This window comes from Oryctolagus cuniculus, chromosome 10, assembly GCF_964237555.1.
Source record: "Oryctolagus cuniculus chromosome 10, mOryCun1.1, whole genome shotgun sequence".
NCBI lineage: Eukaryota > Metazoa > Chordata > Mammalia > Lagomorpha > Leporidae > Oryctolagus > Oryctolagus cuniculus.
The window spans coordinates 12,126,996-12,148,822 of NC_091441.1; the positions used below are offsets into that span (position 1 = coordinate 12,126,996).

A 21,827-nucleotide genomic window follows, 5' to 3' on the forward strand; every position below is an offset into this window, starting at 1 on the left:
ATTTTCTTGAAAATATCGTTGGGGGGCAGGGGTTGGGGTACAGGTGCTCACCGGGACTTCTGCAACCCATGTGTTGATTGAGATCAAACCCCATTCCAGCTTCGGCTCTAGCTCCCTGTCAGTGTCTACCCTGGTGGGCAGCAGATGATGGCTCCTTTGCCTGGGTCCCTGGCATCCACAGCTTAGACCCAGATTTTAATCCTCACTCATGACTTGGATCTGTTCTGTGTCTGACTGTTGTGGGAATTTGGGTAGCAGATTGGCAGACAGCAGGTCTCTGTGTCTTTCTGTCTTTCAAATAAATATACATAAATAGAGTTTAAATCATATTGTTTGAATTAATGTAAAATGATTTTGAGTGCATATTTATGTACATAACTGTTTTATTTTAAATTAATATTTTTCATTCCCATTACTCTTTATTTCTAACTAACTAAAATATACATTGAAAACTGTTTTCTTATTTTAACAATAAATAATGTTAAAGAAATAAATGAAGTGAGGAAAACATAATGCAGAAAACAAAAAACACTTGAAATTTTAAAACTTATTATTGTGTACATTTATGGCCTTATGATCTTGTTTATGTATATATTTTATATAAATTTATAAAAATAAAATACAAAATTTGCGGATTTTTGCTAATATATACAACGCACTTCAAAATGTTTGTGGAAATGAAACTGAAAGATAATATGTATTTTCTATGATCTTTTTGAAGATCCTTCAAATTCTATACATGTTTGTTTAAAAAGATGAGTTTCATGAAAAAAACATGAACATGTCTTGTGTATTTTCCAAAATATGTATTCTTTATGAAAAGGCAGCTACAAGAAGTTGCAATATTTATTTGACATAAATTATTACCTTTAAGGAAATTTCAATGTAGTCACCATTGCTTTGTTCTGCATAGCCTTTCTATTATGCGAATACTAGTAAAACTATAACTGGAAATTGAAATTTTTAAAAATAACTGAAATATGCTGCCCTTAATAGTATCAGGTTAGATTAAGTCCATTAGTTCATGAATGGTTATTTTAGAGAGCAAATACAGAATACCTGTGCCTCACTCTATTTTAGAATAAAATAATGAGGTATTTTTATTCTTCAGGGATGAGGTGATACTAAATTAGCCTTTAAAATACAAACATTAAAATCTGTCTGATTTAAATGAAATTATGTTATAGAATCTGAAAGATTTCTTTGCAGGCTAGCTTTACATTTTTGGATTAATATCTGTATCAATTCTGATAGTCATATTAAAAAATAAGTCATGACAAGTTGCTTCTTTTTTCTTTTCTTTTCCAAAGATAGGCAAAATTTTTATATTCTTGTTGTAAATATAAATAAAATCATAATAATTCACTACCTGAATATAATCCTTAAAATTATGACCTCTGCCCTTAGTGTGCTGTACTATGAGAATTAATGGTGAAACTACTACTCAAACAGTGCTCTATACTTTGTGTCTGTGTGGGTGCAGTCTGTTGAAATCTTTACTTAGTATATACTAAGTTGATCTTCTGTATATAAAAATAATTGAAAATGAATCATGATGAAGAATGGGGTGGGAGAGGGAGTGGGAGATAGGATGGTTGCAGGTGGGAGGGAGGTTATGGGGGAAAGCTGCTATAATTCAAAAGTTGTACTTTGGAAATTTATACTTATTAAATAAAAGTTGAAAAAAGAAAACTTATGAACCAATGATAGTCAACTATTCATATTAATTAAAAGTTAAAGGGACAGCTACTACAACCTATATTATAAAAAACATCCCTATTATTACTCAATGGATTAGTAATTCCACTATAGAATTAAAATTATGCATTTTAAATAGTCTAGAATATAGTTTTCTTATAACTGATTGGCACAGAATTTCAATAACCTTGTCTACTTTCTTGGCCTCTTATTTATAAGTGTTAAGCATGTACCTTATTCCTCACTTACGGAACAATTGGCAGGTGATTTGGTCGGTTGGAAAGCATGTGTTGCATGTTTTTTTTTTTTTTTTGCAATACATTGAATAGCTCTATGGAAACACTGCAGGAGGACTTGGGTCTGTATTTTGAATTTTTAGTTTAACTAAACAATAAAGGAAGGGGAGCAAAAGTTAAAAGGAACAAAGGTTTTCTGCCACAGAAAAAACGCCAAGGCTTTTCATGTCATAGAACACAATGTTGTTTATTTAGAGAACAAGTCTCTTCACTGAATATTTCTGGGAACAAACTATTTATAAAGTCGTTCTTTACAAAGCTCTTGAGAAAAAGGAATTCAAATGAGTTCAAGGAAAGACTAGAAATCTTTGAAAAATATATTTGTTTATAAAATAGCTCTCAACTACTAAAAGATCCTGATTTATTGAACTTATAGAAATAATTATCCACAAGAGTTTATTTTATAGGTAAGAAAAATTTTTGTTGTAACGCAGATCTTTTATCTTCTTTTAATTAAATGCTATATATTATGAATTAATAGAAGGTAGTATCTTAATAATGTGCATTTATAGATGAGAGGTTGTATAATTTATGAATAAAAAGAAGAAATATATGAATGATTGTTATCAAAAATTTGCCAAAAACTTTAATAATACTCTATCTCACTAATGAATTTTTCAATGTGAAGGATGCCATGCTATTAGAGAAGACCTAAGAAGGACTGTGTTTGAAGTAATATTTTAATATATTATCGATTGATTTTTGAATTTATTTGTGAGCTGTAGAAACTGAGAGGAAATACTCCCATCCACTAGTTCATTTCCCAAAAGCTTGAGTGCTGCCGGGACTTATGAAACCATTAGCTCTGGCTCTTGGTTGGATTGCTGTGTATAAGATCTTAGCCAGGTCTTGATTTTTGACTTGGATTAATGCTGGGGCTTGTAGCACCCAGATCCCAAGCCCCAGCACTAGATATGTTAAGGGGAACCTCCTCCAGTTCCACAGGATGAATACAGATTTTGCTGAGGATTTCAAACTGTCAGGTAGTATGTCTGGAAAAGAGGAATGCAAGTCATTATTTCCAGGCTTTCCTGGAAGCACAAAGGGACAGGATCCTCTGTGTCCATAGCAACAGACAAGTGGCTACAGCCATTAAAGCCCCAACTCTTTAGAGAATAAGGATGCACACATTTGGAAGCTCATGTTCAGTTCAGTCATACTACTTCCTCCACAAACTGCTGCAGACTAGAGAACTGTGGCTTTTGCAGACAGTGCTAACCCTGATTACCACTGAAGAACACACTCAAGATATTACATTTCCGGGATCCCCTACAAAGAAGTTCAAATCAACAACCCAAGTGGCAACCCACATTCCGCTTAAAAAAAAATCTTTTTCAAACAAAACCTACTTCATTAAAAAAAAAAAAAAAGTGACTATTACAGTCAGTGTGCAGATGTCCACACAGGGATAAAGTGGATGAAGAAGCAAGGAAGCGTGGCACCTCCAAAAATACATAATAGTTTTCAGAAACTAGGACTTCATTTGAAACAATCTATGAAATCCTGGAAAAAGAATTCACAACAATGATGCTAAGGAAACTCAATTATATACAAGGGAATAGATATAGACAATTTAAAGAAGTAACGAAAGCTGTAGATGATGTGAATGAAAAATTCAATAACTAGATAGAAATCATTTAAAAGAGCTTGTTTTTGAAGCAAAATTTTTAATCAATGAAATTAAAAAAAAATACAATTGAGATCCTCAAGAGCAGAAAAGACTGAACAGGGGAAGAATTTTTGATCTGGAGGATAAGACTTTGAAATAACCCAAATACAAATTAGGAGAAAATATTTTGAAATTAATGAAGAAATCTACATGACATATAGGATATCATTAAGACAACAAATATTTATATTGTAGGAATACTTGAAACAGAGAAGGAAAAAAGGTACTGAAAGCCGACTGAATGAAATAATAGTTAAAAACTCCCCCTGTCTTCAAAGACCTGTGGATCCAGATACAGGAAGCTCTCAGGATATTTTTTTAATTTTTTTTTTTTTTTTATTTGAAGGAATTGCAGAGAAGGTAGAGACATATGGAGAAAGGCATCTTCTATCGGCTGGTTCACTCACCAGATGGGCGTGATGGCCAGAGCCAGCAGTCAGGAGCTTCCTCCGGATCTCCCATGTGGGTGCTGTGGCCTAAGGGCTTGGGCCATTCTCTGCTGTCTTCCCAGGTGCATTAGCAGGGAGCTGGATTGGAAGTGAAGCAGCCAGACTTGAGCCTGCACCCACAGGGGATTCCAGGGCTGCAGGCTGGGTTAAAACCTGCTGCACCACAGTGCTGGCCCCATAATCTCAGGATCATAATCAGGCTCAATCAAAATAGCTCCCCCCGCAAGACATATAGTAGTTAAGTTGTCAAAAATTAAGAACAGAGACAGAATCTGAAAGACAGTAAGAGAAAATATCAAATTGCATAGGAAGGAAAACCAATTAGTCTAATTGTGACTTCTCAGCAGAAACCCTGTAGGGCAGACGAAAAGAGGATGACATTTTCAGATACTTAAAAAATATGTTTATTTACTTGATAGGTGGGGTTACAGAGAAAGAGAGAGAGAGAGAGAGAGAGAGAGAGAGAGAGAGAACTTGTATCTGCTCATTCATTCTCCAAGTGGTCACAACAACCAGGGCTGGGTGAGACAGAAGCCAGGAACCAGGAGCCAGCAGCTTTATCTTCCACTGCTCCCCAGGCACATCAACAGAGATTTGGATTGGAAGTGGAGCATCCAGGAATTGAACCAGCACCCATATGGATTCCAGTGTTGTAGGTGACAGCTTTGTCCACTATGTAACAACTGAAGCCACATTTTCAAAGTCTTAAAAACTTTAAGCAAAGTATTATATCTAGTGAATCCATCCTTTAGAAATGAAAGACAAATAGTTATTTCCCAGATAAACAAACACAGAGTTCATCTAGTACTTCTGTACTAGAACAGAAGTAAACATCATGAAAAGACACCAAACTCATCAGTTGTGCAGATACAATCAATAACCAAACAACAAAAGAACAAGAGTTGATTCTTATCTATCAATATTAACGCTGAAGATAAATGGATCAATTCTCCCCATCAAGAGATGGGTTATATGAATGGATAAAAAAAAAAAAAAAAAACCAAGACCCAGGTACATGCTGCCCACAAGAAACTCCTTAACTCCTTTGTGTAAAATGTATAGCATGGAAATGGAACCAAACAATGAGTGGGAGTAGCAATAGTCAGATAAAGCAGACATTAAATCAAAAAATGTAAACAAAACCAAAAGATTTGTTAAATATTGGTAAAATTATCAATTCACTGAGAAGATACAACAATCTTAATTATATATTCACCTAACACAGGACCATCCTGATAATATAGCAATTCTTACTAGACCTAGAGGGAAAGAAAGACTCTAATACAAAATAGTTGTTTTTTTTTTTTTAAAGATTTATTTATTTGAAAGTCAGAGTTACACAGAGAAAGGAGAGGCAGAGAGAGAGAGAGATAAAGAGAAAGAGAGATCTTCCATCCGATGGTTCACTCCCCAATTGGCCACGATGGCCAGAGCTGCACTCATCTGATGCCAGGAGCCAGGAGCTTCTTCCAGGTCTCCCACACAGGTGCAGGTGTCCAAGGACTTGGGCCATCTTCTACTGCTATTCCAGGCCACAGCAGAGAGCTAGATCGGAAGTGGATCAGCCAGGACTAGAACCGGTGTCCATACGGGACCCGGGCGTTAACCCACTGCGCCACAGCGCTGGCCACAGTTGTGGATTTTAATACTCCACTGTCATCAATGGACACATTTTCCAAGCAGTAAATCGGCAGATACATCAAAGTTGAACCATATGGTTGAGCAAATGGACCTTTATATACATGTACAGAAAATTTCACCCAAGAGTTGTAGAATACATATTGTTCTCATTAGCACTTGGAGCATTTTCTAGGGTAATGCATGTATTAGGCAGCAAATCAAGACTTAGTGGATTTAAAAAGATGATATCTTTTCAATCTCAAAGGAACACTAGAAATCAACAAGAAGAAGAACAAAAGGAAATTTAGAAATTAATGGACATTAAACAACATGCCACTGAAAGACTAATGGATCAGTGAAGAAATTTAAAACAAAATCAAAAACTTTTGTGAGGAGAGGTTCCAAGATGGTAGAATCGGGAGGGAGCTTACTGCTCTAGTTTAGGGTAAGATAGTTTCCAACAACAACAACAACAAAAAAGTGGAGAGAGTGAAATTTCAGGGAAGAGTTAAGGAGAAAACAGCAGAAGCTCCACGGAAGGAAGAGAGATGGTGTGGCTCTACGTAGAGGGTGTGGACACAGCTTGAGCATGGACACAACACAGGACCCCAGCAGCTGAGATCCTCAGCACCAGCTTTGGAGAGTGAGGTGAGACTGGACTGCAGCAGCCCAAGCTGTTGGCGATAAAGCTGTGGGGAAAGCCTGGCACGAATCTGGCCTGGAGCCATGTGGAGGACAGGGTACCTGCCAACCTGGAACCAAGAAAGGGGCACGTTTCTCTCGCTGTCCCCCTGACAATGGCGCCCTGCAAACTGTTGAGAGGTTGGGCACAATTTTGGACATATGCAACAGCTGTGCTAGCTTGTGTCTGTGTGCCCAGCAACCAGCAGAGAGGAGATGCCTAAGTATGGCTGGGAGGATTGACAGGGCACTGGCACCCAGGCTGGACTGTGAAATGCCCCCAGCCTCCCAACACATCATGGGCTCTGGGGCTTTAATTGTCTAGGCAGGACATCCACAGGCAGCTGGCTCTGTGAGTGTCTCCACCTCTCTGTGCATGGCACAGATTGGCAGGGCAGAGTGGATCCTTAGCACCCCGGGACTGTGGGAAACTTGTGTGCTGCCACTGTGGAAACACTCTGGCTAAATGGGAAGCTGCAGGCTGTGGCTGGGTCTCTGGGCAATCTCTGGGGGTGGCTCCACACACTCAGGGCTCCCTGATTGCCTGGGGTGGGATTTTGCAAATCAAAACTACAATGAGAAATCTGATGTTATAAAAAGGACAAAGATGAACAAATGCTGCTAATGATGTGGAGAAAAAGGAACTCCTATATGCTGTTGGTGGGAATATAAATTAGTGCAGCCATTGTGGAAAACAGTAATGGAGATTTCCTGAAATCCTGGAACTGGAACTGTCATATGATCCATCAATCCTGCTATTGGGTATATATTGAAAAGACATGAACTTACTTTATCCAGGAGATGCCTGGTTCTCCATATTTATTGCAGCACTGTTCACAATAGCAAATTATGGAATCAACCTTAGTGTCCATCATCAGATGAAGGGTAATATACTACAAATTCATGCTGGAATACTATTCAGCTATTAAAAAGAATGAAATCCTGTCATGAGCAGCAAAATTTATGGAACTGGAGGATGTCACGTTGAGCAAAATAAGCCAATGCAGACAATTTCAGCATATTCTCCCTCACATGTGTAAGTTAAAATTAATAAAAACAACAACTACTGGGGCCAGCACTGTGGTTTAGTGGGCTAAGCCTCTGCCTGTGGTGCCAGCATCCCATATGGGCACCAGTTTCATGTCCTGGCTGCTCCTCTTATGATCCAGCACTCTGCTTATGGCCTAGAAAAGAAGATGGCCCAAGTCATTGGGCATTCGAACCCACGTGGGAGACGAGGAAGAAGCTCCTGGCTCTTAGCTTCAGATTGGCTCACTTCTGACCATTGTAGCCATTTTGGGAGTGAATTAGTGGATGGAAGATGTTTCTCTCTGTCTCTTTCTCTCTTTCTGTGTTATAACTACTTCTCAAATAAATAAATAAAATCTTAAAAGCAAAATGAAACAAACAACAACAAACACAGAACAACCAAAAAACCATCTGAACATGGAATATTGATCCCTGGAAGTTGAAAGGAATGGGAGGAAGGAAAAGAATCTGGATAAGAAATATAGGGGAAGGTGGTTGTGGTTTATAAATAATAACCAAGATGCTCATATGAGATGTTAGCAGAGGAAATGGGGCGAGTGGTACACGGGAACTTTATGTATTACTACTTCATATATTTTGTTTTGTCAACTCCAAAATATTCTGTAATAAAATGGACAAAAAATGGAAAAAGGAAAAATAATAAGAAGGTGATTTGAAATTATTTCAACTCCCTTGAAAAAAGTTGAGTGAATGAGCACTGAAGTGAATTTAATGGAAGCATAACATTTAATAAGAGTATATATATTATATACATATATAACATTTGAAACACATATATCACACAGCTTTATACTTCATAGTTGGAATTGATCTTTTAGAGCAAAAGTCTCAAAGTTTTTAGTAAAATTTTAAATGTAAAACTCGTGCATTATAGAACATTGTATTAAATAACTCAAATAAAAGAAGATAAAAATGCAAAAAATAAAAATGATTTATTTATTTATTTGGATGGCAGAGAGATCTTCCATCTGCTGATTCACTCCCCAGATACCCATGATTTCTGGGGTTAGACCAGGCTGAGGCCGGGAGTAAGAGCTTCATCTGGGTCTCCTATGTGTTTGGCAGGGGCCAAGCACTTACCTGGGCAGTCCTCTACTGTTTTTCCCAGGCCACTAACAGGGAGCTGGATTGGCAGTGGAGCAGCTGGGACCCATATGAGATGCCAGTGTCACAGGCACTGGTTTTATCCACTATAATATAACCTTATGTTCTAAATGATAATGAGGGTCAAAGTGGCTATACATTGAATATTTTTTGAAAGATTTCTTTATGTGACAGGCAGAGCGACAGAGAGAGAGGGAGAGACAGAGTGAAAGATCCTCTAACCCCTGCTTCACTCCCCAAATCATCATAAACATTTAGGTCTGGTTGAAGCTGAAGCCAATTGTCAGGAACTCCATTCCATTCTCCCACATGGGTGACAGGGTCCCGAGTACTTGGCCATCCTCTATTTCCTTCCTAGGCACTCTAATAGGAAGCTGTTAATTAACAGGAAGACATATTAACACATTAACAGAAGCACATCAGCTGATACTTCCAACTGTGCTCCAGTAGGGGTTGCCAAAGTTAATCTACTGTACCACAACACTGGCCCAGACTGAGTATTTTTAGATTCTATATAATTTTATCATTAGAACCTTATCATTATTTAATAATGGAGTGATTAAGGCATTAAGGAATGTATAGGAACCGTACATTCATGATGATCTGCTCCTAATGTTTAACTAGGGATCTTCAAAAAGTTCATGGAAAATGTTTAAGTAAAAACCATGAATGGATTCTTTTAAAAAAGTTGGACCAAAATAAATTTATATTTTAATTTAATTTTCCATAAATTAAAAAATATTTACAAGGAGAGAAGGAGGAATAGGAGGAAAAAGAGATAGAGGGAGAGAGAGAGAGCGAGCAAGAGAGAGAGAGAACATAAATCTTCCATCTGCTGTTTTATTCCCAAATGGTTGCAACAGCAGGAGCTGGGCTGTTCTAAAGCCAGGAGCCAGGAGCTTAAGCCCTGAGTTCAGCATCTGCTGCTTTCCCAAGTGCATTAGCAGGGATCCGCATTGGAAGTGGAGCAGCTGGGTCTTGAACCAGCACCCTTATGGGATGCCGGCTCTGCAGAAGGTAGGTTAATCCTCAATGCCACAGTGCTGGCCCCAATTTTTCCATGAATTTTTGAAGTACTTTCACATAATCAATTTTGTTAGAAAGAAACCACACACAAAAAAAACACATTTTATGTAGTGAAAAATTTCATATTGCAATAATAATTTTATAGGAGGGCAGAGAAGTTAGAAGATGGGAAATGAGGTTTACAGGCAAAATATAGTAAGATAAATATTTTCAGACACCCACAAACATAATGCTGATTTAACATGATTTCAATGACACATTTAGGATTTTTCTTTCTTCTTTCTTTTAAGGGAAAACTTGTCTGAAAATACTTTTGTTGCATTGGGTAACACATTTTCATTTACTTTTCTCAAAATTTAAATAATAGCTAGATGATTAAGCCCATTTTTGAACTATTTGGGGAGAAATACGTGTACCACTTTATTAATCCTATGATATGAATGCAAGAAAGATTAAGTTTGACCATTTGATCTTCAATAATATATGCAAATAGTTAATATAAATAAATCTCTTCACCAGGGGGAAACAGAGTATCATATAAAATTTATAAAAACTCTAGCTGCATTTTTTAAGCATTGTGAAAAGTTTGCAACACAAGTAAGCTGATTACAGGAAAGAGATATTCCTTTTTAACATTTGTTTTTCCAGCAAATGAAGTTCATTGTGCTTAGTAGTGTCTTTCCTGGAAAGCTTCCCAAGCTAAGAGCCAAGCTATTTATCAGTTTGCCAGCGAAATGAACAAAACCACTAATTAAATTGAAGCTGTGAAGATCTATGCATGTTTTACACAGCCATACTAAAAGCACAGGTTGAACTCAACTTTAAACATTTTTAAGATAAATGATAACAGTTTAGATGAATGTCATATTTATTTTCCTTCGGTGTATTCACATCTGAATATAAGTTTTATAATGAACTTATTTATGAAAAAAAGATGTTCTGTGATTATAGATCATGTGTTTATAGCATAACTAATGTGAATGGGGGTTAGTTCCTGAATAATTCTAGCCTTGAAATTTTTAGAAATATCATTTTCTTTTTGAAACATTATCTTCGTTTAATTGAAAGGCAGATATAGAGGAGACACAGACCTTCAGCCAGCTTGCACACTCTTCCAAATGCATGTGGCAGCCAGAGCTAAACAACACTGAACCTAGGAAACCAAAAACCAAGCTGAGTTTCCCATGTGGGGCAGGGACCCAAGTTCTTGAGCCATCACCTGCTACCTCCAGAGTGCACATGCGCAGGAAGCTGCTATATTCATTGGCATCTCATGTATTCCAAGATGGACTATGGGCATCCTATGCAGAATCTTAAATGCACCAAATGTTTGCCTATAGAAATATCTTTTAATTTTTACTCATTTATTTATATATTTTAATCTTAAATGTAATACAACAAGGATCTTCTCAAAATGAAAATTCCTAAGTTCCGTTATTTCCTAAAGGCCATTGATTGGGTTTTGTGTGTGTAATAAACTTAAGTTTCATTTTTCATTAATTGGATATTGCAATTTCCATTAATTTCAACAGTCAATTGTTGGGGGAAAATAACTAGAAAATCTCATGCCTACCCAGATAATGTCACTGCGTGTAATGTAAGGAAATAGTTTCTTTTTTTTTTCTTTTTTTTTTTATTTATTTGACAGGTAGAATTATAGACAGTGAGAGAGAGAGACAGAGAGAAAGGTCTTCCTTCCGTTGGTTCACTCCCCTAAATGGCCGCTACGGCCGATGCTGCACTGATCCAAAGCCAGGATCCAGGTGCCTACTCCTGGGCTCACATGCGGGTGCAGACACCCAAGCACTTGGGCCATCCTCTACTGCCCTCCCAGGCCACAGCAGAGAGCTGGACTGGAAGAGGAGCAACAGAGACTAGAACTCGGTGCCCATATGGGATGCCAGTGCTGCAGGCGGAGGATTAATCACGTGAGCCACGCCACCAGACCAAGAAATTGTTTCATTAAATCAAGATGTTATACACAGGGGATTTCCTAAGAGAAAGCCAAAGCAAGAAAAAACTAAGAGATACATCCCATTATCTTCATGTTCTCAGGATAAACATATAGAATTCACAGAACAGGATTTAGCATAACTTGTTACAAATAATTCATCCAGAATTCATTGGATAATTAGAATGACCACCTGAATTTGCCAATCAACTTTATCTAATGGAAAACTGAACATTTCATATCACTTTGACCACATACACCTTTATAGTTGGCACAAGGACTTTGCTGAAATTATTCTCTTCACCTGCAGAGAAGCTGGGTTTCAAAGGAGCTCCATTTGCTGATGATCACCTGTCCCAGGGAGGGTCCCCAATAGGCAGAAAGACAAACACAGGCTGTAGAGTGGTCAAGAAGCTCATGGGGTTCTTTAAGAATTTATCTCCACTCTAAAAGGACATAGCTCTTATAATTACAAATTTTCTAACATAAATGCTTAAAGAAAAAGGAGGGAAAGTATGTTCCTTTATCTTGAAGAGACAGAATTAAGCATCCTAATTTTAATGTGCATTTGCCCTTAAAAACTGCAATTAGAAAAATAATACTTTCCCATTAACAACATAGTAATCAAAAGAAACATGGGCTTCCATCTGACAATGTCTGAAGACCGCTCTGGTCCTTACACTGGGGTGCAGAGTCCACCAGCATGCAGTCAGCTGAGCCCAGGGGCTGAACTTGGCCTCAAGCCAGGCACAGGACAACCCTACCCCCTCAACAAAGAATCATGCAAACTGTAACATCAGCAGAGAAAAGGCTGAACCACTGTATTACAGGTCTTTTTGATTTTCTCCTCTGTGACTTTCTACTTTGCAATTTTCTTCCTGAAATGTCTTTTCCGTATCAATTGTAGAGATTTTAAAATAAGAAAAACTAATGTTTCATGATGTGATGGCAAACATTTTCACAGATTGTTGCTTTGTGATGAGTGTTTTGTCTGATGATTGTTTTGTGTTATTCTTGCCTTTAAAAATGTATTTAAGCATAATTTTCTGCCTCCACAGTTTCTGGATTTTGTGACCATTCAGATCATTTCACCTAGGCTTTATTGAAGTACTTTATTTTGAATTTGCTTATATCATTAGTATATACTCATTTTTCTTTGTAAAAGCTACAATCTCTAAACATCATTGGCTCAGAGTACCAATAGTAATCATTATAACCTGTCATTTCCACTTTGAGTTGAAAAAATAATTTCTCAATTTTTTTCAAGTAAATTTGATGATTAATAATGCATATATTAAATATTAAGCGAGTTAATGCAAATAATTGCATACTTTAGCAAGATCTCTGTATAACAGATTATCTTTTTATTTTCATTCCTACCTAGAGTGCATGGCAGAGTTACTCAATAAATATGTTTTTAAAGATTTATTTTATTTTTTTTTTGAAAGAACTACAGAGAGAGGTAGAGACAGAGAGAGGTCTTCCATCCACTGGTCCACTCCCAAGATGATCACAACGGCCAGAGCCGCGCCGATCCAAAGCCAGGAGCCAGGAGCTCCTTCCAGGGCTCCAGTGCAGGGGCCCAAGCACTTGGGCCATCTTCTACTGCTTTCCCAGGCCATAGCAGAGAGCTGGATCGGGAGAGGAGCAGCTGAGACTATGTGATGCTGGTGCTTCAGGCCAGGGCTTTAACCTGCTGCGCCAAAGCGCCAGCCCCATCAGTAAATATTTATTTGAGATGAGTATGTTGCATACAGAATTTTTATAAGATATATCATGGATAAATATGTAAATCATGAGGTTGGTGGAGTGCTGCAGCCACTTGCAATGCTGGCATCCATATTTGAGCACTAGTTTGAGTCCCAGCCATTCTGCTTCAGATTCAGCTCCCTACTAATGAAATTGGGAAAGCATTAGATGATGGCCAAAATAGTTGTGTCCCTGCCACCCATCTTAGAGACCAGGATGGAGTTCTTGGCTCCTGTTTTCAAAACTGGACCAGCCCTAGGCATTTCAATCATTTAGGGAGTGAACCAATAGTGAGAATATATGATTCTCTTTGTCTATTTCTCTCTTTCTCTTCCTCTGTCTCTCTGTCCTTCTATCTCTCCCTCTTTATCACTCTGCCTTTAAAATAAACAACTTTTTTTAGTAAAAATATGTGAATCATATTGCAATCCTGTCCTTGGCTTTTTTAGAGCAACGTTCAAATAAATGGCATAGCTTTTCATATATTTTCATGACACTTTTCTACAGGCAGCATCACAGTCTTTTATTTCTGTTTCTATCTTTAATTTGCAGACAATGTACAGCAGATCTCGTCAGTCCCCGTATATGTGCAAATTCTTAATATCAATGATCATGCTCCTGAGTTGTCTCAATACTATGAGACTTACGTTTGTGAAAATGCAGACCCTGGTCAGGTAAGAATCTATAATAATTACTGAAATTGAAACATTGCATCATATTTCCATGTATTATTATGAATATATGTCATATGCATTCACAGATATCATATAATATAATATTTGTGTATTGTGTAATTTATGTAAGTCATTCAATAAAATAGTCAATGTATTCTATTATACAATAATAATTATTCTATATAACATACTTCACATATTATGTATGAGTACTATATAATGCATTACATATAATATTTTGTACTTATTCATTGTATTTTGAAATATTGGAAATATGCATTATTCTAAATATACATAAAATACTTTTAAGCTGTGAATTGAGTATAATAATATAAATTTCTTTTTTATTTAGTAACATGCAAACTTCAAGTTTTCTATTTCTCTCTGTCTCTCTCTCTCACTGTCTAACTCTGTCAAATAAATAAAAAAAATAAAAAAATTAGTTTATTTCATCTTCTACATAGAGTTCTATAAATGCTCCAGGTAGTAAATATACTTACTGAACAAAATTATATATTCAGTGTTCTCAGTTGGGCTTAAGTTACTGGACAGAAGATTTGGGAAAAGAGCAAAATTTTATAAAATGAGGGAATTGAGGTCTGGACATAGTACTAGATGTGTGTGATAAGTATTTCCAAGAGTAAGCTACTTGTCTCTATTAACTATAATGGACTTTCTATCCTAACTCCATAATGTTTTTTAATAATGATTATGGATAAAACGTTCATAATAACTATTCTACTGAAAAGACAGACACATGCATTGCTAGAAGAACTGGCTTCTTTTGGGGTCATTTCAGAGTGTATTTCATATCTTGAGTGCCTGAGTGGAATGTTCATTCTTTTCATAGATCCTGGATGATAAATTAAAACTCAAATATTGGTATATTTGTAGCATCGAGGGATAATAGCCTATTTTGAGAATGAATGTGTTCTACTCATTGCTGACTTCCAGTGACATCATTCTCATAGGAAGCTTTGAGTACAAAGCATAGGTGAATTAATTAGTAGAGGAAGAGTAGACAAAATTTCTTAGTGTACAGTTCTCTGACATACGTTCTCAGAGACTTTGCCATTTTCCTAATATCAGCAAGTATTAGTGGAAAACTCAGTAATATGTTATTTAACATTTTTATTGATCTGGTCATAAGTTCACAATTTTATCTTTTTTTAAAATTCTCTTCTTGTTAACATTCTGAATTGCTTTCATTTAAAAACATTACTTGTGCTTTCTAACGTACAGTTTTCTTCAGATTAACCTTTATTTCTGAAATACCTATTGAAAATTTTATTATGTTGCAAAAGTGAATTAAACATTACATAAAGTATATCAATGAATGCTTACTCCACTATATTCACTGACAACAGTATCTACAATAGCCTATATAGGACTCAACCACGTTGAGTGTGTCCCACTTGTACACACACACACACACACACACACTATAACAATGTTATTCAGCTATAAGAAATAATGAAATCCTGTATTTACAGCAAATTTAACGGAATGGAAGGCATCCTATTAGGTAAAATAAGCTAGATACAGAGAGACAAAGACTGTGTTTTCTTCCACATATTTGGAAATTTAGAAAAAAAAAACAAATTGAACATAGAATATTAATTACTAGAGGTTTCAGTGGGTAGAACAGTTGTAGGGAGTTTGGGGTTTGAATTGGATAACAAATCATTATTGCTTAAAGCAAATATATTACTTGAAATACCCCAAACATTGTTCAAGCATTAACCCATTTGATTGTGCATTACAAGTCTCAAGTTAATAGAAGAAACTCGAGTCCATATAATTGTTTTAACCCAGGAGCTGATATCAGCATTCAGGCACATAACCATTACTCTCCATTCTCTCTCTCTCTCTCTCTCTCTCTCTTTCATCTTATATTGACTATATATTATCATTTTACAGTGTCTGTGTCTTATTTTGCATACTTTCTGGATTGTAAGATTTTGTTTTCATATTTTGATACTATACAGGGAAGTTCTCAATAATATTTAATTGAATAAATGACTATGATGTGCTGTCGGAAATCAAGGAATATTTTGTTTCTGTGATTCTCTGTCATAATCCTTTACTACCTAGAAATTCAAACCCTTAATATGGGTAAAATAAGCCATTTTAATAAGGGTAGAAACAATTGTTTGATCAAAAACATCTCTTTCATATGTATTCTTTTAATTTGGCATCCTAATCAGAGTCATACTATCAGGTAAAACATTATTTTTAATGATTTTCATACCATGTTTAAAACTCCGTAATTTCCACCTGGACATGCTCTATAGACCTTTGGCATGAACATGGATTTCACAGGAAAAGTCCATATGGACACATGTGTTGGAATTTTACAGCCATTGGTATGATGGGGGCTCCTAGGGAGTGAGTGTGGACAGAGAATGATGTGTCTAAAGACTGTGGCTTGGAAACTTCAATATCAAGTACATGGGGAAATGAGAAAGCACTAGAAAAATATTGTAATCAGAAATAAAGAAAGTGCCTCTCAATGAAAGAGTTATTACCTGCTTTATTTGCTGATTATAGACCAGGATGCACACTAACATTCCCATTAAAAAGATATTTGGGGTTTACTGGATTATTTATAGCTAAGAAAGGATGTCACCCAGGAAGGAAGGAAAAATAAATGGGAATACAGAAGAAAATGAGATGCAACCATAAGTCCCATAATATTTATGGATTAGTAAAGAAAGAAAAAAAAATACTTCAAAGGAGACTGTTGATACAGGAAGTAAACGAGGTAACTGTTGACACAGACATGCATGGAGATCATTTTTGATTGAGGAAGTGTGAGTAGATTTGTCACGATTGTAGAGAAAATTTTTGATAGTTTACCAAATGATCAAATTTACTCTTTACAAACCATGTCATTGATCAAATAATTAAAATAAATCTATGTGAATGAAATGAGAGTGCAGAACAACATATGAAAATATGTGGAAAGAAATTGCATTGGACACTTACTAAGAGCAGCCAAGGTGATGGCATTCAAGGCAATTGATAGAGGAGAGAGATGCACTCAACTCTATTCAAACAAAAGGCTGGAGAGCTTTAGGTGCTGGATAAAGCTGTGAGAAAATGCTGGGGGATGCGATAGTAGAGAAAAGGTAAATGTGATTTTGGTATCTGTTTTGGGAGCCAGTGTTGCATTGCAGTGGGTTTAGCCACCACTTACTACATTGGTATCCCATATTGGTGTTCTGATTTCAGCCCCAGCTACTCTAATTCCAATCCAGCTTCCTGCTAGTGTGCCTGGGAGGCAACACTTGGGTCTCTGCTACCCATGTGGGTGATAGGGATGGAGTCTCTGGCTCCTGGTTTCAGCTCTAACTGTTGCTGATATTTGAGAAATGAATCAGGGGGTTGACGATATTCTCTCTTTCACTCTCTCTCTCGCTCTCTCTCTCCACTTATTTTTCTGTTACTCTGCCTTTCAAATATGTACACAAATCTGTAAAAAGAAATCTGTGTTTTAAATAACTGCTGACTATTGGAGTTAGGCTCCTGTAATCCACCGGTACTGGCACCTGCGATTCTTAATGATTGTGCTTCCAAGGGTAGCTCCTAGGATCTTGAGAAAGACAGTCCTGGGTTGTAAAAATGGAAAGATTGGTTGAAGATGTATCTATATTACAAGAGGTCAGAGGAAAGAACTTGCAACGGTCAGTTTTCTTAAAGTACATGCTCTAGGAGAAGGGAGGCGAAGGAACAATCTTTACATGGAAGGGAATGACAAGTTAAAATAAAATGGATTCATGTTCCAAACGCGTATGCTCAAAGACAATAAATAATTTTTGATTACATCTTTTTCAAAAAATGAAACGTCTATCTTTGTGATTATAGAAATTCAAAATTATTATATATATGATATATATGGTGTAAAATCATAGACATCAAGTAGAATAATCAATCATTTAAGAACTTTTTTTCATTTTTAAATGTGCATTTATATTTACTTATTTAAAAAGCACGGCAACAGAAAAAGAGAGAGAATCAGGGAGAGAGAGACCTCTTCCATCTCTTGGTTCACTTCTCAATTACCTGCAAGAGCCAGGGATAGATCAGGATGGAGTTAGCAGCAGGAACTTAATCCAGGTCACCCACAGAGATGGCAGGAACTCAAGAATTTGTGGCATCATCTAGTGCCTCCCAATGTGCCTTTGAAAGAATCTGCATCAGAAATGGAGCATCCATGGCTAAAACCAGGCACTTACAACCTGGATAGTGGTATCCCAAGTGGTGACTTAACCTGCTGTGCCACAACATCTGCCCTTCTATAAAAATACTTTAAAGCACCCCTTTCCTTCCAGCAACATTTGGATACTCGCTATCTTTAGCAATGTTGAATTTATAAAGTATATTTGTTGTAAAATCATAAAGACGATAAAACATCCAATTTATATTTAGTAAAACAGAAATATCCATATTCCTGTTATAAAACACGTTGAGATAGTGGTTGTCCTGTTGCATGACTTGTTTCTTTTATCTATCATTTTATATCATTCACTCTCTGATTCCTGATTTGGGAAAATTCACTTGTTATAATTTCATTCTCATAGCCTGAAATTTTGCTCACATGATCAATTTCACCATCCTCTGTAGTCCACATTCTTGATTTCTACTTTTGATATTCATCTTCCAATCCTCAAAAATTGAACCATTGTCTACTGTTAATTATTTTTTCTCTGTTATTATGGAAATAAGAAAATAAGAGAAGCTCTGAACTTTCAACTGTTTTCAGTGAAAGCTAAAATCAGACTAAAATGATAGTGTGCCAATTATCTCTTCAGTCTTTGTAAAAGTTCACGTAATACTTTGAGCAGCACAAACAAGAAACGGTAGAAGAATGATGCAATGGTGAAGATCAATTTCATTATTATATCATCTGTCTATGCTATTAACCAGAAAAGTTTCTTCTTTTATTCTTAAGTTTTTTTTTGAAAGACAGTGTTTGTTTTTCTTTTTTTGGTAGAAAGCTTTTATTTAAGAAATATAAATTTCATAAGTACAACTTTTAGATTGTAGTGGTTCTTACTCCCTTACCTGTCCTCCCACCCCCAAACCATCCCACCTCCTATTCTTCTCCCATCCCATTCTTCATTAAGATTCATTTTTAATTATCTTTATATACAGAGGATCAACTCTATACTAAGTAAGATTTCAACAGTTTGTACCAACACAGACACACACAGCATAAAGTACTGTTATTTATTTATTTATTTATTTTGACAGGCAGAGTGGACAGTGAGAGAGAGAGACAGAGAGAAAGGTCTTCCTTTGCCGTTGGTTCACCCTCCAATGGCCGCCGCGGCTGGCCTGCTGCGGCCGGTGCACCGCGCTGATCTGATGGCAGGAGCCAGGTACTTCTCCTGGTCTCCCATGGGGTGCAGGGCCCAAGGACTTGGGCCATCCTCCACTGCACTCCCTGGCCACAGCAGAGGGCTGGCCTGGAAGAGGGGCAACCGGGACAGAATCTGGCGCCCCGACCGGGACTAGAACCCGGTGTGCCGGCGCTGCAAGGCGGAGGATTAGCCTAGTGAGCCGCGGCACCTGAAGTACTGTTTTAAGACAAGTTTTACTGTTAATTCTCATAGTACAATGCATTAAGGACAAATCTTACATGTGGAGCAAGTGCATAGTGACTCCTGTTGTTGATTTAACAATTGACACTCTTATTTATGACATCAGTAATCACCCGAGGCTCTTGTCATGGGCTGCCGATGCTATGGAAGCCTCTTGAGTCCACAAACTCCGACCTTATTTAGACAAGGCCATGATCAAAGTGGACATTCCCTCCTCCCTTAAGAGAAAGGTACCTCCCTCTTTTATGGCCCCTTCTTTCCACCAGGATCTCACTCACAGAGCTCTTTCATGTAGGTCATTTTTTGCCACAGTGCTTGGCTTTTCATGAAAGGCAGTATTAAAGAAAGAGAGAGAGAGAGAGAGAGAGAGAGAGAGAGAGGTCTTCCATCTGCTGGTTGACTCTCCTATTGGCCACAAGAACCAGGGACTAGCCAGGCCAAAGCCAAGAGCCAGAGGCTTCTTCCAGGTGTCCCGTGTGGTGCAAGGGTCTAATGACTTGTGCCATCCACTGCTACTTTCCCAGGCTCATTAGCAGGGAGCTGGTTCTGAAGTAGAACAGTCCAGACTCGAACTGGTTTCCATAGGGATGCCAGTGTTGAAGGCTACAGCTTAAGCTGCTATGCCACAATGCCAGCCCCAATCACACAAGTTTTTCAAAAGTCTTTCTAAAGAACATTTGGAAAAAACTAGGAGCGATGATAGGATAATCCCTTGGATGATGAACATCATCACAATATCCAACTGAAGTATCTTGACAAAGTACAAGGACATGAAAAGTATCACAGCACTAAATTTACATAATGTATCATATTTATAAAAATGTCCATTGGATCCACATAGTGATTGAATATATGATTTGAATTTTTATTTAAAGCAAAGTAATATGTCTTTAATAATGGAAACACTTTTGAAAATAAAAATTGAAAGATCAATCTCTACAAAGGGATTGTCTAAAAGAAACTCAAATACTAACATTTGACACAATGTACTCTGAAAGAATATCAATGACTAAACTCTGCCAAAGAATAGAAATGCATCTTGGATGTAATGCTATAGAATTAATTTTCTTATGCCTGGCTAAAAGTTTAAATGAAGAAAAGAAACTCTGAAATAGTAAACTCTTTAATAGTTTAACTATTGTGAACACAATGCTTCAAAAAGCTTACGTATCTTTCTCAACAGCATGCAGTTTTATAAACTACTTCACTAGGATTATAATTTGCATTTTGTCTCCAAGAATGTCACACTGATCATAAAGTCTAGATATTCTTTAATTATTTACACAATTAAAAACAATATATAAAAACAGTGTTTTCTGTTTCTCTAATCTGAAACAATTATTTCTACATTTTACTTGGTTTAATTTAATTTGAAATTTGGAGGGTGGGGAGAAAGACACACAGACAGGCAAAGGGATCTTCCATCTACGTGTTAACCTCCACAGCCTGGGCTGGGCCAGGCTAAAGCCAGGAGCCAGGATTTCAGTCTTAGTTTTTCACTTGGGTGGAACGGAGCCATAACCTGTTTCCTCCGGGGTGTATGTTAGCAGCAAGCTGGAAGTAAAAGCAGAGCTAGGACTTGAAAAATAACACGTTGATATTGAATGCAGGCACCAAAACTGGGGTATTACCCTTGTTAAACACCTCCTGCTGTACAATTTTAATGAAAAAAATCAAAATAAAGTCATTTTGATTGATGCTTTCTTTCTGAAATATATTCAAACCCAGACCATGATATGGAATAGCCCCATTTTTATCATCTATTCCCTAAAGAAAAAGGCTAGACATAATCAAATATGGTGTGGGGAACTTGTAGATGTCACTATCAAATTTTACATGTCTGTCTCAATCCTGTATACGTCTGAAAGGTGAATATACTTAAATCCAGAGGAAGCCAAACCTTTACCCTTGGCGTAAACTATGGTTTATGAATTTAATCAGTAGCCAGTCATTGGAGTGCCACCAATGTAGATCACATTATCATAGCTGCTTTCTTCACTGTATGCTAAGATACTTCCTTTTATTAGTCAGGCCACTAGGTCTGTCACATCTACAAGAATGTCATTTGCAACTGTCATGTGTTTTTATAGATCATTATAGAATAAGATTGGCTTAGCCTTGAATTTCTGCTTTGAAATGCACTGGACAGATTTTCTTCAAGTAAAATTAAAACCCAGCATCTCATGTCAATGTGCACTTCCTAAAGTGCCACTGAAGATTTCCCAACATGATAGATAAGTGAGACAGTAATGTG

General features: G+C 36.9%; 1 protein-coding gene across 3 annotated transcripts in view; it reads left to right on the forward strand.

Moving 5' to 3' along the window:
• The window catches only part of CDH19 (cadherin 19), an 86,873-nt gene that overhangs the window by 47,555 nt on the left and 17,491 nt on the right, over positions 1-21,827 (forward strand). For all 3 annotated transcript variants that reach the window (XM_070049866.1, XM_070049867.1, XM_070049868.1), the window contains one exon: positions 13,846-13,967. In XM_070049866.1, the coding sequence (XP_069905967.1) occupies positions 13,846-13,967 (122 nt within the window). The remainder of the gene's footprint in view (positions 1-13,845; positions 13,968-21,827) is intronic.